The sequence below is a fragment of the Callospermophilus lateralis genome, chromosome 4 (assembly GCF_048772815.1).
Source record: "Callospermophilus lateralis isolate mCalLat2 chromosome 4, mCalLat2.hap1, whole genome shotgun sequence".
Taxonomy (NCBI): Eukaryota; Metazoa; Chordata; class Mammalia; order Rodentia; family Sciuridae; genus Callospermophilus; species Callospermophilus lateralis.
In genome coordinates this window covers 141,072,235-141,087,842 of record NC_135308.1, presented here as the reverse complement: position 1 = coordinate 141,087,842, position 15,608 = coordinate 141,072,235, and the positions used below count along the sequence as shown (strand labels likewise).

General features: G+C 40.2%; 1 protein-coding gene across 3 annotated transcripts in view; it reads left to right on the top strand.

Moving 5' to 3' along the window:
* The first annotated feature begins 3,893 nt into the window (after positions 1–3,893).
* Eea1 (early endosome antigen 1) overlaps positions 3,894–15,608 on the top strand; it is a 133,405-nt gene continuing 121,690 nt past the window's right edge. For all 3 annotated transcript variants that reach the window (XM_076854942.1, XM_076854941.1, XM_076854940.1), the window contains exon 1: positions 3,894–4,134. In XM_076854942.1, coding sequence (XP_076711057.1) covers positions 4,111–4,134 — 24 coding nt within the window. In that variant the 5' untranslated portion in view covers positions 3,894–4,110. The remainder of the gene's footprint in view (positions 4,135–15,608) is intronic.

Sequence of the window (15,608 nt, the reverse complement as noted above, 5' to 3'; positions counted from 1 at the left end):
GGATATGAGAGAAGTTGAGAGTAAAATAGGAGTTACTAGAAACTGGGGAGAGTAATGGGAAGGAGAGATGGGGGAGAGGTTGGTCAACAGGTACCATGTTATAGATAGATAGGAAGAATGAGTTCATTATATGGCACAGTAAGGTAAATATAGTTAATAATAATGCATCATATGTTTCATGATAGATTTTGGTAGAAAATTTTGAATATACTCACTACAAAGAAATAATAAAAATTTAAGGTGATATGCTGATCACATTGATTTTTTCATTACCCAATGTATACATCTCATGTGCCTCAAAAACATGAACATATTATACAAATCAAAAAATTAACATTAATAAAAAAGAAAGTCAAAAGTGTGCATCTCAGGCTGGGGCTGAGGCTCAGTGGTAGAGTGCTTGCCTAGCATGCATGAGGCACTGGGTTCAATTCTCAGCACCACATATAAATAAATAAAGGCATTGTATCCACTTACATAAAAAAAAAGTGTGCATCTCTTTATGTTAATAATAAAGAACTAATTAAATTTATTTATTGCATGTGATTTTTGAAACAAGAAAACTTCTTTAAACACATATTGTGCTAACAATAACATAATAAAATATTTCATTCATTTTGGATAAACAGCTTCATGCTAGCTTAGTTATGTCATGGCATTACTTCTACCACATTTTATTCATTTGAAACAAGTCACTAAGTCCAGCCTACTCTCAAGCAGAGACTTAGATCCTACCTTTTGGTGGGAGGAAAGTCACTGAAATGGCTGGTGTATTTTAAATCACTAGCCTGAGGGAAAAAAAGAGTCCATTTTGGAAGATTTATCTAATTATTTTTACTACTGTCTAAAATTTGTCTTTCTCCATTCCTTCTCTTTCTCCTTTCTTTCCTCCCTCTGTCACTCCCTCCTTTCCTTCCTTCTATTCTCTTTCCTTCCCCTCTTTCATTGAGTGCCCATTTAAGGAAGTTCTGTGACTATTAATGCAAAATGTGCCCAATAACCTCCATTATATGCCTGCATCTGAAGTGATGTTCAGCTGCTCTTGTGCTTAGAGTAGGTGGACTGTTGAGTTTAAACCAGGTTAGATGAAAACAATGGAGGAAGAGAGAGAGGTAATGTCAAGCATATTTTTAAGAGGGAACTGTAAAGTTGGATCATGGACTCAAGCTGGATTTTTTTTTTTTTTTTGAATTTTTAATATTTATTTTTTTTAGTTTTCGGCGGACACACATCTTTGTTTGTATGTGGTGCTGAGGATCGAACCTAGGCCGCTAGCATGCCAGGCGAGAGCACTGCCGCTTGAGCCACATCCCCAGCCCCTCAAGCTGGATTTTGATGGAAATATGTAGGATAGAGAAATGACTGATAGTAAGAAAGTAAGAGGGGCCAGTAGATTGGAGTTCTTGGTGGGAGTCAAAGGAGTGATGGTTGTGGGAATGTTAACGTAAGAGAGATGAATAGATGGGAATTTGTGGTCATATACAGCAACAGAGTTGTTATGTGTGGAATTAGTGAATGGTATTCTTACACAATTATGTTTTAATCATTACTTATTTTCTTCTATCACTAGAATATTACTCTGGTGATAGAGTTACCATAAACTTCAAGGGACTGTAAATATTTCTGAATAAACTGTCTGGCTAAATAGTAGATGAGAGCCTATTATATTAGTAAAAAAAATTCTACATAAGAATTCCAAGAGAGCTGGGTATGGTGGCACACACGTGTAATCCCAGCAGCTTGGGGGCTGAGACAGGAAGATCAGCTAGTTCAAGCCAGCCTCAGCAAAAAGTGAGGCAATAAACAACACAGTGAGACCCTGTCACTAAATAAAATACAAAATCGTGCTGGGGATGTAGCTCAGTCATTGAGTGACCATGAGTTTTATCCCTGGTACCCAAGGGGGAGGGATTCCAAGAAAGAAGGATATGGCATATGCCATTAATAAGCAAGTTTATTATTATTTCTTGGCCACTGAGCCACATCCCCAGCCCTTTCTGTACTTTTATTTTGAGACAGGGTCTCACTGAGTTGCTTAGCGCCTCACCTTTTTGCTGAGGCTGGCATCGAACTCGTGATCCTCTTGGCTCAGCCTCCCAAGCTGCTGGAATTACAGGTGTGCTCCACCATGCCTGGCCCGTAATAAACAATTTAAAATAAAGTTTTGAAAACCAAACAAAAAAGTCACTTTTATAACCCTGATATGATTTGGATCTGGAAATGTCCCCCAAAGACTCATGGGTTGAAGACTTGTTTCCCAATGCAGCAATGTTCAGAGTTGAACTGTTGGGAAGTGATTGGATGGGGGGGGGCACTGACCTCATCAATGAATGGACCCTCATGAGGTGATAGAAACTGTAGGAAGTAGGACCTAGTTGAAGAGAGTAGATCCTTGGGAGTGTGTCCCTTTTCTTATCCTGGGGCCCTTTCTCTCTCCCTGCTTCCTGGCTGTAACTAGATGAGCAACTTGTCCTTTGCTATGCCCTTCTACTATGATGGTCTGCCTCACCTCAGGTCCAGGGCAATGGAGTCAGTGGATCTTGAACTAAAACCATGAGTCAAAATATATTTTATCCTTTAAATTGTCTTTCTCACCTACTTTGTTACAGCTGATCGACACACACCCTATGCTCTGAGACTGTTTCTCATATTGTCTGAAAATAAATCTTGTGTCTAGAAAGACAGAAAGGTGTGTGCTTTGTAAGTACATTATCAACAGTGATTAATAATGTGTCAGTTGTAGGCATGACTGTTCTGATGCATTATAAAGAGAGACGAACACGGATACAGTAAAAAACAAAACAGGTTTAGAATAGAAATACATATTATATAATCTTTTATACTTTACAAAGTACTTTCACATTCATTAACTGGTTTGAAAACAATACCTAGTTCGCTGCATCTTTTCAAAGGATCTGAAAGTACTTTCCAATAATCTCTTTATTCATTGTCTGGTAGACTTCAAGGTTCATCTCCCCCTCCTCCCCATGTTAGTTCCACCATTCACTCTCCTTCCTTAATTATGCAATATTAAAAACTTTTTTTTTTTTTTCCCTGTCCAGGGTGAAAATTGGGCCCCTTGATTTGTGAATATTGACAGGACGCTACAAAGCAGGAGCTTTGATTTTCAAGTTTAAATAATGACATTGAGCCTAAACGTCAATTGCATGTCCAAGTCTTTCTAGCACCTGTTTAGCAGGGACTTCATTTTTTTTTTCTTAATCTGCAAAATACAGGCCGACTAACTTCATATATCTACCATCAGAATAGGATTTAAAATTCCTTACAAGAGGCTGAGAAGGTCCAAAAAGAACAAGACCAAACTTCTCTTGTCAATTCAAATTACAGCATTTTTTTTTTATCCCTTTTCCTGATCCTTTGCTGACTTTTTAACTGCAATTAGAAGCACGAAGGGAGCAGGGAAAGGAAATCAGGGGTTTGAAAAGCAGAGGAAAGCCCAAAAGATCCTTTAAATAGGAGCAGGAACCGGAAGGGGCTCACTGACAAATTTTGCAAAACTGCCCGAAGCTCAGTGGAAGGTATCATATCTGTGTATATTCCTTCAGCCCGGGTCAGGGACATCCCAGGCGGACCTTTGGAAGGACGCGGTCGACGGGAGGGCGCGGACCTCTGACGGAGAACAAGCGTTCGCACAGCTGCCCTAGCGTCCTCTGACCCGCCGGAAGAAGCCGCGGCGCCAGCGTCCTGCTGCCTGTCCGTCACGCAGCCGCCCACACTCCCTCCGCTTCCGATTGGCCACAGACTCGGGCCGGCCCCCTTCCAGCCCCGCCCTTAGCGGACAGACAGGCTGTGGGGCGGGGTGGCAGAGGCTCCGCCCCTCGGTAGCCGCGGGCGGGCCCGCCCAGCTGTCAGTTACGGGGGCGGCCCGGCAGGCGGGCGGGCGCTCGCCGGCTACCTCGCGTCGCTTGCTTGCTCGCGCTCGCTCCCTCTCGTCGCCTGTGGGGAAGTCGGGGCAGCCAGAGCGGCCGCAGCCACCATCTCGCCCCGATCTTCTCCCTTGTCCCCTCCTGGTCCGAGTGCCCCCGAGTAGTGAGTAGCCCGCGTAGGGTTCGGAGAGTCACCGCGGCGGCGCCGGGTGGTGTTAAAACCATGTTAAGGAGGATTTTGCAGAGGGTAAGAGAGTGAAACCGTCTTTCCGGCAGCACGTGAGCGGGAGAGCCCGGGGCCGCGGGCGCCGCCGCCGCCGCCGCGCTGGGAGCCCAGGCGGCGGCACGGGCGCCACCTCCTCAGCGCGGGCTCCTTCCTTCTCTAGGCCCCGCAGCCCGGCAGGCGCTTAGGCCTGCTCGTCCGGCTCGGGGGCGGGTCGCGGGGCGGGTGGGGCAGGGCGGGCGGCCGGCCGGAGACCCCGCGGCCCGACGCCCGCTCGCGCGCTGGGCTGTCACTGCGAGTCCGAGGGTGTGGTGCCGGCGCGTCCCTCCCGGAATCCCAGGATGGGAATGAAAATGGAGAGTTTGTGCCTGAGCGACGGGCGGGCCAGCCGCCTGCCCGCCTGGAGAACGCCCCGTGGGAGATTGCGGGCGGCTTGCCTGGCCCTTCCCACCCTCCCCGCCCACTGTGCCCCTCAACTCGACGCGACACGCACCTGCCACATGCAGCTCGCCTTCTTTCTCTTCTGGACAGCATTGGAGGGTAACGTGAGACCTGGCCTAGCGTGGGCCTGATCGTGGGACTGACACTTACTGGCAAAGTCAGCTGAGAAGGAAGATATTACTCACTGTTGGAAACTTTTTTTAAAAAAAATTAAAAATGCGTTTTCCCCTCCAAGTTCCAGTACCTTATTTTAGCTATCCAAGAATAAAATCACTGTAAGCTTTATCAAATGGTATACACTTCAGTTTTTGCCAGTGCTTTCTTTATTTGAAGTCTGAAAAATCTTGATAATAAGAACGTTAGAAAGCTGTAAATGTTTTGTTTAGGAACTAGTCCTTAGAATAACATGATTAAAATCTCTTTTCCAATAATAGTTACTGTACTCAATTTTTTTTCATACCTTTTTCCTCTTTGATAGACTGATGGAGTGTAACAAAGTATAAATGATTGAAATCTAGGTGTCAACCCCCTTAGTTGGTTACCTAGGGAGTACAATAGTTAGAGAAATTAGTGAATTTGTAGTATTTACTCAAGGCATGTGTCAAAGAGAGTTGAGTCATTCATTATAAAGGAAGGGAGTGTTGCTTCTGCACAGCTTTTCTGAAATGTTGAAGTCATGTGGGACTCGGTCATATATTCTGGGAGAAATAGTTAACTTTCGTATCTCACTCGTTGTATTAACACTTTGATTTTCTGCAGTGGTTTTGTCAGTATTTTTAAGTCTTGATAAATACTGATTTGGAGCAGCAAGGGCATGCCCTTTGCTCTCCCCATCATTTCCTTTGTTCAGCAGTGAAGACATCTGGCCAGGCACCAGTGGTACATGTCTGTAATCCCAGCAACTGGGGAGGCTGAGGCAGGAGAATCACAAGTTCGAGGCCAGTCTCAGTAATTTAGCAAGGCCCTATGCAAGTCAGCGAGACCCTGTCTCAAAATAAAAAATTAAAAGGGCTGGGGATATGGTTCAGTGGTAAAGCACGACTGGGCTCAGTCCCTAGAACCAATAAACAAACACACACACACACAAATCAGTAAAGACATCTATCTGTGCATGACTTACTTCAGTATGTAAGAGATTTTTCTTTTATCAGACCTGGAAGAACTGATTACCTCATGCCTCAGATTATGTTTCTGTCATATTTCTATGAGTGAAAATTATTTTGCCTGTGGTTTGCTTTAAGGTTTATAAATAAAACTGTTCTGATTTGGGAATACTTCTGGTAGTTAATAGATTAGTTTTCAAGAAATACGGGATGCTGGGGCTCGGATTGTGGCTCAGTGGTAGAGCACTTGCCTTGCAAATGTGAAGCACTGGATTTGATTCTCAGCACCGTGTATAAATAAATGAATAAAATAAAGATCCGTCAATCACTAAAAAATAAAAAAAAAATGGATGCTTTCTATGACTCTTAGCTTCATGTGGTTGAGCACTGAGGTTATATAAAGATGATTTTTAGTGTTGGTATGTATATATCAACCCTTAAAGAAGTTTCAATAGAAATGGCAAAATAGGAATTTATTATAGTTTTGCTGAGATGTGATGTCACATCATTTTTTAATAAGTCAGTTGACCGATGAGTTTCTTAACCTTGGCATTATTGACATTTGTGACAAGATAATTCTTTGTTGGAGAGGCCTGCTCTGTGCAGGACAGTTAGCAGCAGCCCTGGTTTCTGCTCACTAGATGCTCATTGCATTTCCTCAAATCCCTTTCTCCCCTGTGACAACCAAATTTTTCTATAGACTTATACTAAGTATCCTGTGAGAACCACCCTGTTAAATGTATGTGTTCTTCAATAGGAAGGTTTGAAGTGTTTCTCACAGTTAACTTTCTTTTGTTCAGTGTACTTATATTGGGTTTCAGTAAATGCCAGGTATTATGCTAGGAACTGGGAAACCATTTAATAAGATACAGCTTCTCCCTTTAGAACTTACAGCCTGATTGGTTGGGGAGGTGGACATTTGAAGTAATTGCAGTGCTACATGGGTCTCTTTGTGGGAGGGTGTTGAGGCAATAAGGAAAAGCTTCAGGGAGTAGAGCATATTTACAGCTCAGGCGGGAAGGGCATGTTGGACAGAGGGAAGGGAAAATGTAAAGGCATGGAGTCAAAGGGAACCTTTGAGCAATTATGCTTTGGATTGGTGGGAGATGAGGCTACTGGTAACTAGGGACCAAATTATGAGAGGACCTACAGTCCCTTTGAAGGAATTTATCTTCTAGATGGGTCAGTGTTAATGCTCAGTATTTAATAGGAACATTTTGATAAATTCTTAAAGCTTGTGATTTCTATTACAATTTAGAGTCTAAAATGCATATTAACTCTGCAGGTAGTATTTACTAACAAGTGTAACTTGAATTTTTAAAATTATGTGACATGGCACCATTTTATTTTATCCTATCCTGATAATGTTATTTCTTGGCATAGGTATTAGGATGTATAATTGAAACTGTAGTTGATGATTTAGAAGTTTGAAATGGGCTCCATGTTTTGAAATAATATTGCATTTCTTTAACAGTCAATTTTAAGATGACCTTTTTATTTTAACTAATATATATTTATTTTTTTCTGAATAATGTCCTTTAAATAACATTTGTGAAAGAAGAAAGAGACAAAGTATTTATAATTGATTATAACTCAGAGTATAATTGATTATATATCAGAGTATAATTGATTATAACTCAGAAAGTTACCAATAAGGTCCCCAGGGTACTTCACAGAAATTTGGTTTGTGCTTTTCTTCCTCCTCTTCTTCCTCTGTCTTCTCCTTCTCTTTCATTAGCTAAGTCAAAAAAGATGTCACTCTGAGACTTCAAAACATCTGGGAAAATAACGATCATGATAATGAGATAGCTCCAATGTGTATATATTCAATATTTTCTTAATAGCTCTATGAAGAATAACCTGAATTTAAAGTTCTTAATGGCCAAAAAGATGGTCAGCATTTGTACCATAGGCAGTTTATAAGCTTCACTGCCATATCTTCAAGAATTTACTGTGATTTAATTGTAGTGCATTAGATTTCCTTTTGTTGCTAAAGAAAGAATGTATTTTTTTTGGTGGTGCTTGGGATTGAAGAACTAATTTAATTATTCCATAGTTGTAGAAGTGGAAGAACTTCTTTTATGGACATTAGGTTTGTCTTTCTGATTTTAAAAATGAGGAAATAGAAACTGAATGAAATTAGGTGATTTACCTAAGACAACGTAGTAGATGTCAAAGGGTGCTAGAGAATGGAGCCATATTTTCCAACTCCAAATTAATTTTCCTTTTCCTAGTATCTTCCTTTCCCTTGTCCACCACTGCTCCACTGATGTTGTTAGCACTGTGCTAGTACTGTGAAGGGTAGAGGATAAATATAAGACCTAACGGTGTGCCTCAACTTATGTTGTGCTAAAGTAAATAATAGAGACAATGAAGGCTGTAGTAGTAGGAAAAGTCAGAATGAACTTGTGTGTGACCTTGGGGGATATTGGCTTGAGGTGGGGTTTTAAAGAATGTATGTGATTGAGAGGGGAAGATAACCGTTGCACTGCAGCAAGGAGTTATGGTGTAAAAAAGATTCAGAACTGGAAATGTGTTCATTCCTCCTGCTCTCCCTTCATTAGCATCATACTGTTAGCAATATTTATAAACTGGTTATGTATTAGATACTGGGGCTATAGCAGCACACATTCTGTACCCTTAAGTAGCTTTAAATCAAGTGCTTTTTAGAGATAGAGGTGTATTTAAAGCAGAAAGAAATTGAGACACAAATTTGCAGATTGTGAAACCTAACATTGTGGAGTTGCTTGATTGCCTAGTTCAGCTGTATCCAATGCAAACATGAGTCATGTAAATTAATATTGCTAGTTGTCATGTTTTTTAAAAAAAGGAAATGAAATAAAAATGTTGTTTCCTTTAACCAACTTTTTTTTTTTTTTGTACCCAGTATTGACCAGGGGCACTTGACCACTGAACCACGTCCCCAGCCCTATTTTGTATTTTATTTAGAGACAGGGTCTCACCGAGTTGCTTAGTGTCTTGCTTTTGCTGAGGCTGGCTTTGAACTCAGAATCCTCCTGTCTCAGCTTCCCCAGCCGCTGGGATTACAGGCTTGCACCACCAGTCCCAGCCTATTGTTAACATTTTACCCTATTTACATTTTTGTTTGCTCACTCCCTTCTCTCACTCGTGTGTATGTGGTGTATTTTTTTGAGCCATTTGAGAATCAGTCATGGCCCTTCACCTTTGAGTACTTAAATGAAGAATAGAAATATTTTCTTATATAACTGCAGTCTGGTTGTTAATGTCATAAATTGATACAGTGATTCAAGTCACTACCCATAATTTCATGTGGTGTGTGGTGTGTGTGTGTGTGTGTGTGTGTGTGTGTGTGTGTGTGTGATGGAGAAGTGAACCTAGGGGTGCTCTACCACTAACTACATTCCCTAGCTGTTTTTTTTTTTTTTTTTTTGAGACAGGGTCTCATTAAGTTGTTGAGACTGGTCTTGAATTTGTTATTCTCCCACTAAAGCCTCCTCATGAATTACAGGGATTACAGATGTGTGCCACTTTGTGTGCCTTCATAATTCCAATTTTGTAGCTTATTTGATGATGTCCTTTGTAGCATTTATCCCCTGTAATACAGGAACCAGTTAAGAGTTAGCTATTATATTTTGTTGATATTTAGTATATAGTATATTTAGTTGTTGTTTCTTTGGCCCCCTTTATCTGGAACATTTCTATGCTTTTGGAGAATACATTTTGTCTCAATCTTAGCCTGTAGTGTTGCTGTAACAGAATATTGCAGAGGGTAATTTATAAGGAAGTTTATTTCTTATAGTTTTGGAAGCTGAAAAGTCCAGGATTGAGGGCCCCACATTTGGTGAGGGTCTTCATGCTGTGTTATTCCATGGCAGAAAGTGGAAGGGCAAGAGAGTGTGAGAGTGAGAGTGAGAGAAGGACCAAACTTGCTTTTGTAACCACTCTCTTGATAAATAACCATCCTTGAAATCACAATATTAATCTATTCATGAGGGCAGACCCCTCATGACTTAGTTAGGCCCTACTTTCTAATATTGTTGCATTAGGGATAAAGTTTCTGACATAGTCATTTGGGGGACAGATTCAAACATAGCACCTTCCTGTTTTTTTTTTTTTTTTTTTTTTTTTAACTTGCCAAGAATACTGCTAGGGATATTGTATTCTCAATTTATGGCATCCAGAGACCCATGATGTCTTTCTGTCCCTCACAGGTGATATTATTATTATTATCATTATGATTATTTTATTGTTATTATTACTCTTTTCTGTGTTGGGGATTGAACTCAGGACCAAATGGTGCTGTACCACTAACCTACATACCCAGCCCCAGGTAATGTTGATTTTGATTACCTGGTTAACGGGTAGCTGAATTTCCTTACTATATAATTATTGTTTTTTTCTCCTTTTTCTTTGCAACTAATAGGTAGTTTGTGGTGAGATACTTTAAGATCATCTACTGCTTCTTATTAAAAAATTTCCCTAGATTTAATACCTATTGTTGATTCTTATGTGATACAGTCTAGCCAATGGCTACAAAATGGTGATTTTTCTACTGTAGGACTTTTCCACTTTTACCAACTGGTTTTATATTTTTCCTCTCTTCTTTTCTCTCTCTCCTTTCCTCCCTTCCTCTCCACTGTACTTCTTTCCTTCTTTCTGATATGAACTCATGAATTTCCTTTTTTAAATGGGTTATAACTCATCACTGTGCTTAATTATTTTGGTACTCAGATTGTCCCAAATTTGAACAGTAGGAGACCCTAAAGGGTGGCATCTGTGCCTTCTGACACGTCCTCACAAGTTTTTCGATCATGTCTTTACTTTCTGGCATAATAAGGATCCTAAGCTTATCCTGGACTTACCTGTTCCTAGTTCTTAAATAGCTATTTTGGGGTGGCCAGCATCCCACCAGGGTAAGTTCCGGCTCAGGAGGTGTGAGCTGCCTGGGAAATGAAAAGTCTGAAATAGATAGTAAGAGATTGAGACAGAGCCAGAAATTAGATAAAGTGGTGTGCCTGATAGGTCTTCCAGTCCTGATAGGAGCTGGAACTGGACAACTGAAAAATGGCCCAGAGTCTTTCAGGGGGAGTACATCAAAGGCAGGGATAAGGTTTCAGTGGGAGGAGTCTTGGTTCAGTGTTTGCCTCTCCAGCAGGGGTCTTGCAGTAAACAGGTTGATTGGCATTTTGGCAAGCCACACCCATCTGGGAGAGGCTGTAGGGCTTCAGCTTGATGCAGTGCTGAACTTGTGACAGAGCTAGGTAGGAAGTCACTTGAATTGGGTATTCTCAGACCAGCAGGGTTGCCGCTGGGAGTTCCCAATACCAGACTTTCCTGCCTTTTGGCTTCCACGTTGTTTTATTTCACGCACAGTTCACGGATGGCTCATGGATAGCTTCTGGCAATTAGCCATATCTCTGAGGAGACTTGGTTACTTTTACTGGGGAATGGTATCATAGTCTAAGAGCTGGGGTGTTTTTGCTTCTTGTTTGTTCTAGCAGATAGTTCCAGCTGAATTTTAAACTTTTCTGTTTTGAGAAAAGGAAAAAGAAGTTTTGCTTTGCTTAAACTTTATTCTATAAGCAGAGGAAATCAATAAGTTTCTATTACACTGTGAATATACTTGGCACATAGTACAAATTTGATGATATTTGTTGAATGAGTATTGAAAGGATTTTTTTCCCCTTAGGAATATTAACATCTATTATGGGCCTACAATAATGTGCTGTGGACGGAATAATGAGTAAAACATACATGAACCCTTGTGAAATTTAGTGTCCAGGGGAGGAGAGAGGAATTATTCAAAGAATCATTAACTATACCAGTACATAGTTGGCTGAATACTAGGAAGGAAGAGCATAGGGAACCTTCAAAGTACACATTGACAGGGCCTTGGTTTAAACAAGATGCCAAGAAAGGCTCCCTAGATTAGCTGCACATTCAAGTTTGATGAAATTATTACTAACTTGTTGAAGTGAATTTTAAAAAGTAGCAGCTAAGTGGAATTATTTTTTGTGTAGTTTTTGTTTTTGTTTATTAAGATTAAAGAAGAGATTAAGATATAAGAAACAGGGCCCCATTATGTTCTGTCCTCTAATCCCAGTGCCTTTGCTTGAGCTAAATAGACAATATAATTCAGTGGTTAAGAATATGAACTCAGGACTTTGGAGCGGTCCTGGGCCACATAGTGGGGCAATATAGCAAGACCATGGCAGTGAGGGTGGGGAGAATATGAACTCTGAAGATGAGCCCCTGGTTGGTATCTTCACTCTTTACTAGCTATGTGATTTGGGCAAGTGACTTGACTTTTCTGTATCTCAAAAAATAGTTATGGGTGGTTGTGAAGACAAAATGAATTAATACATGTAAAACACAAGAGTATCTGATGCAGAGTAAGTTCTCTATAAGTATCGGCTGTTCTTTGTGTTGGTGTTTTGTTGTTATTATACTTAGATATTTGATACGTCTTTAAGGAACACATTTTTTTTTAAATCACTGTGCTTTGGTTTAGATATGATTTGTCTCCATCAAAACTCATGTTGAAATTTGATTATCAATGTGGTGATATTGGAAGATCAGATCCTTGGGAGGTGATTAAGATATAGGGACATCAGTTCTTTTGAGACAGGATTAGATCTGTTGCTATAAAATGAGCTTGACATTTCCTACTGGTCTGTGACCAGTAGGTCATGTGACCCCTCTTCTTCAGGCATCTTCATCCCTTTCTGCTATCCTTCCATACTTGGCACGCTTCCCTCATCAGATGCCAACACCTTGTTCTTAGACTGCTGGACCCACAAGCCAAACTACCCTCACTCTTAAAAAAAAAAAAAAAAAAAAAATTAACCAGGTTTAGGTGCTGTATTATAGCAATTAGAAAATAGATTGATCTTATTTTTTTCTTTTTTTTTGGTACCAGGGATTGAACCCAGGGGTGCTTAACTCCTGAGCCACATCCCCAGTCCTTTCTTATATTTTATTTAGAGACAGGGTCTCGCTGAGTTGCTTAGCACCTCCATATTGCTGAGGCTGGCTTTGAACTTATGATCCTTCTGCCTCAGCCTCTTGAGCTGCTGGAATTATAGGCTGACATTCTTTTATTTTTAAAAATTTGTGTATTTATTTTTATGTGATGCTGAGGATTGAACCTAGTGCCTCACATGTGGAAGGCAAGCCTTCCTCCACTGAGCCACGATCCTAGCCCTTTTTTTTTAAATATTCCCCACCCCTTCAGTAGATAAGGACTCAGTTTAGGCATAGATATTCATTTAACCTACAGTTGAACATTTATTCTTTGCTAACTATTGTGCAGGGCTTAAAAAAAACTTGAGAATTGAAAAAAAAATCTTTAGTTTAATGGAAGAGATGAATACTTAAATAATAAAGCCATGTGATAAACGCTGTAATAGACATGCAGTGGAAGGGTTGGGAGCACAAAAGAAAAAGTGACACTGGTGGAGATGGGTTGCCATAGGGGAAAGCAGGGAATGGAGATTGTTAAGGCTTTCCAAAGACTGAAAATGACTCAGGCAAGGAAAGGCAAGAGAGAGAAAGCCATTTTTAAGATAGAATGCGGCAAATGCAAGAGATGTAGCCTTGCTTAGAATATGGGCATTGTGGGTATTTCTGCATATGGATGGGGATAGTGACAATAGATGAAGTTGAAAAGGTGAAGAGTTTTGAAGTATGACAGTAAGGAGCCACAGAAAGTTTTTAAATGATCAAATTTATAATAAGGAAAATATTGCAAAATATTTTTCCCAGTTAATCTTTATCAGAAATAAATTAGTTGATGCCCACGTTCTTCACCAAATCAAACAAACAAAACACAAACAAAACCTTCAAATCAGTTGAGTCATTCTTCTACCTAAAATCTGTTAGTGATTCCTTAGTGTCCATAGGACATGTCCAGACTTTTTTTTTTTTTTTATCTTGAAACACAAGGCCCTTAATTAATGTTCTGGTTTCTTCATACCACTTCGGGCTTCCACATACCTCCATACATGCCCTGACCTTGCCATCTCTTACTGTGTTTCTGAAAACTTATCTCTATTCTCAGTTGTCATATTTCAGTTCAAAGGACACTAGTAAAACTGGTCTTGAAAATCAGGACCAAGTCCTTGTTCCCCCCACGTTGAAGATTAAATGCCCGAGAAATGCTGAGGCAAGAGCAAAAAGTAAATTTTATTTAAGAAATAGAAGGGAGACAGAGGGAGGGAGGAAGGATGGGGAAGAGAGAGACAGAAACATACACACCCAGACCTCTGGAGGGAAGGGGGTCCAGAGCTGGTGCTCAAGGGAGTGGTGGTATCTTTCCTCTTTTATAGATTTCAGGTTTCCTTTTTTCTTACACCCTTTCCTCCAGTTATCTTGTCTACTGACCAAAAGTAGCCAAAAAGGTAGGAAGAGAGCTGTCCAGTGGGGGATTGCTTGTGTTGGAAAATGTGATCCCCATCCCCAGTTGTTAGCAACGAGGTGATGGGGAGTGCTGTCTATCAGTTACTTGTCCTTTGCCCCAATCTCACTAGGAGTTACTTGCTTGCTTTTTTTTTTTCCTTCTCCCAAAGCACCCTATACTAAGTTAGAGAGTAGCCTTGTAAATAAGTTAGACAGATAGGCTCTGGGCTTCTCCACTTATGAGGGTAAAATCTTGTGAAAAATCTCAAGCTTTCTGAAACTTAGTTTTGTTATCTTTAATTTGTTGATAGTATCTACTTCACAGTGGTATGAAGGATTAAATGAAATAATATTTGTAAAACACTGACCTTCATGTCCAGCATTTAACAAACACTGTACAATAGCCATTACACAACATATCTTTTGAAAATTTGTCACATTTATTTTGTAATTTGTTTAATTGGCTTCTCCCCATCTAGACTCTGAGCTCCATTAGGTTGGCAATTTTATTTCATATTTTAGTATGTCTAGGGTTCACCATAGTGCTTGATGCTTGGTGATTCCATAATATATGTGACTACTTTGTGGTTGTGTAGAGACAATGACTGATTAAGGGAAAGACCAGCTAGAAAGTTATGATAGTTTCTAAAATTGCTGCGTATTAAAATCATTTGGAATACTAAAAAAAAAAATATTCTTAAAAATTTTTTTTTGGTAGTTCTGAGGTTCAAACCAAACCCAAGGCTTTACACATATTTGGTAAGCACTCGACAACTAAACTACACCCCCCACCCCCCAAAAAAAGTCAGAATTTTTGGATCTTTGGCTGTTGGTCTAAAGGATAACGAAAGATTGAGTTCAGGCATTGACTTTGGGTGGGGATAGAAAATAGATTGATTTTTAGAAAATATTAAGAGAGAATTGATAGTACTTTTTGACTTGGGAATAATTTGTATAGTTGAATACATGATCGAATGGTTGAGGAAGAGAAGGAGGAGTACATGATCTTATGAAAAATCTCAAGGTTTGGGAAGAACAGGCTTGGGAAAAATGAATTAGAGGTCTTACATATCAGTGGAGATGTTCTGTGGTTCTAGCATTCAGGAGACAAGTAGAGGTGAGTGTTAGATACATGTGAATGGTGAAGAGATGTCAAGTCAAATAAGGGTCAAGAAATGCCCACTGAATGGGATAGTTAGATTATAACCTAGTTTAGTTTGGAGAGGTTATCCCTATAACCCTTCATGAATGACTGGGAAGTAAGGAAATAGAAACAGGAACTACAGACTACTCATCTAAGAATTAAGAAGAAAAGGAAATGGAAAGTGTTGAAGCATTTTGTAATTCAGCTTTTTGTCACTGTGACTAAAATACCTGACATTACAACTTATAGGAGGAAAAGTTTATTTTGAGCTCATAGTTTCAGAGGTACAGTCCATGGTCAGCCAACTTCATTCCTCTGGGCTTGAGGTGAGGCAGAACATCATGACAGAAGGGTGTGACAGAGGAAAGTTGTTCACCTCATGGTAGCCAGGAAACAGAGAGAGAAAGAGGTGCTAGGCACATGCCCTCTAG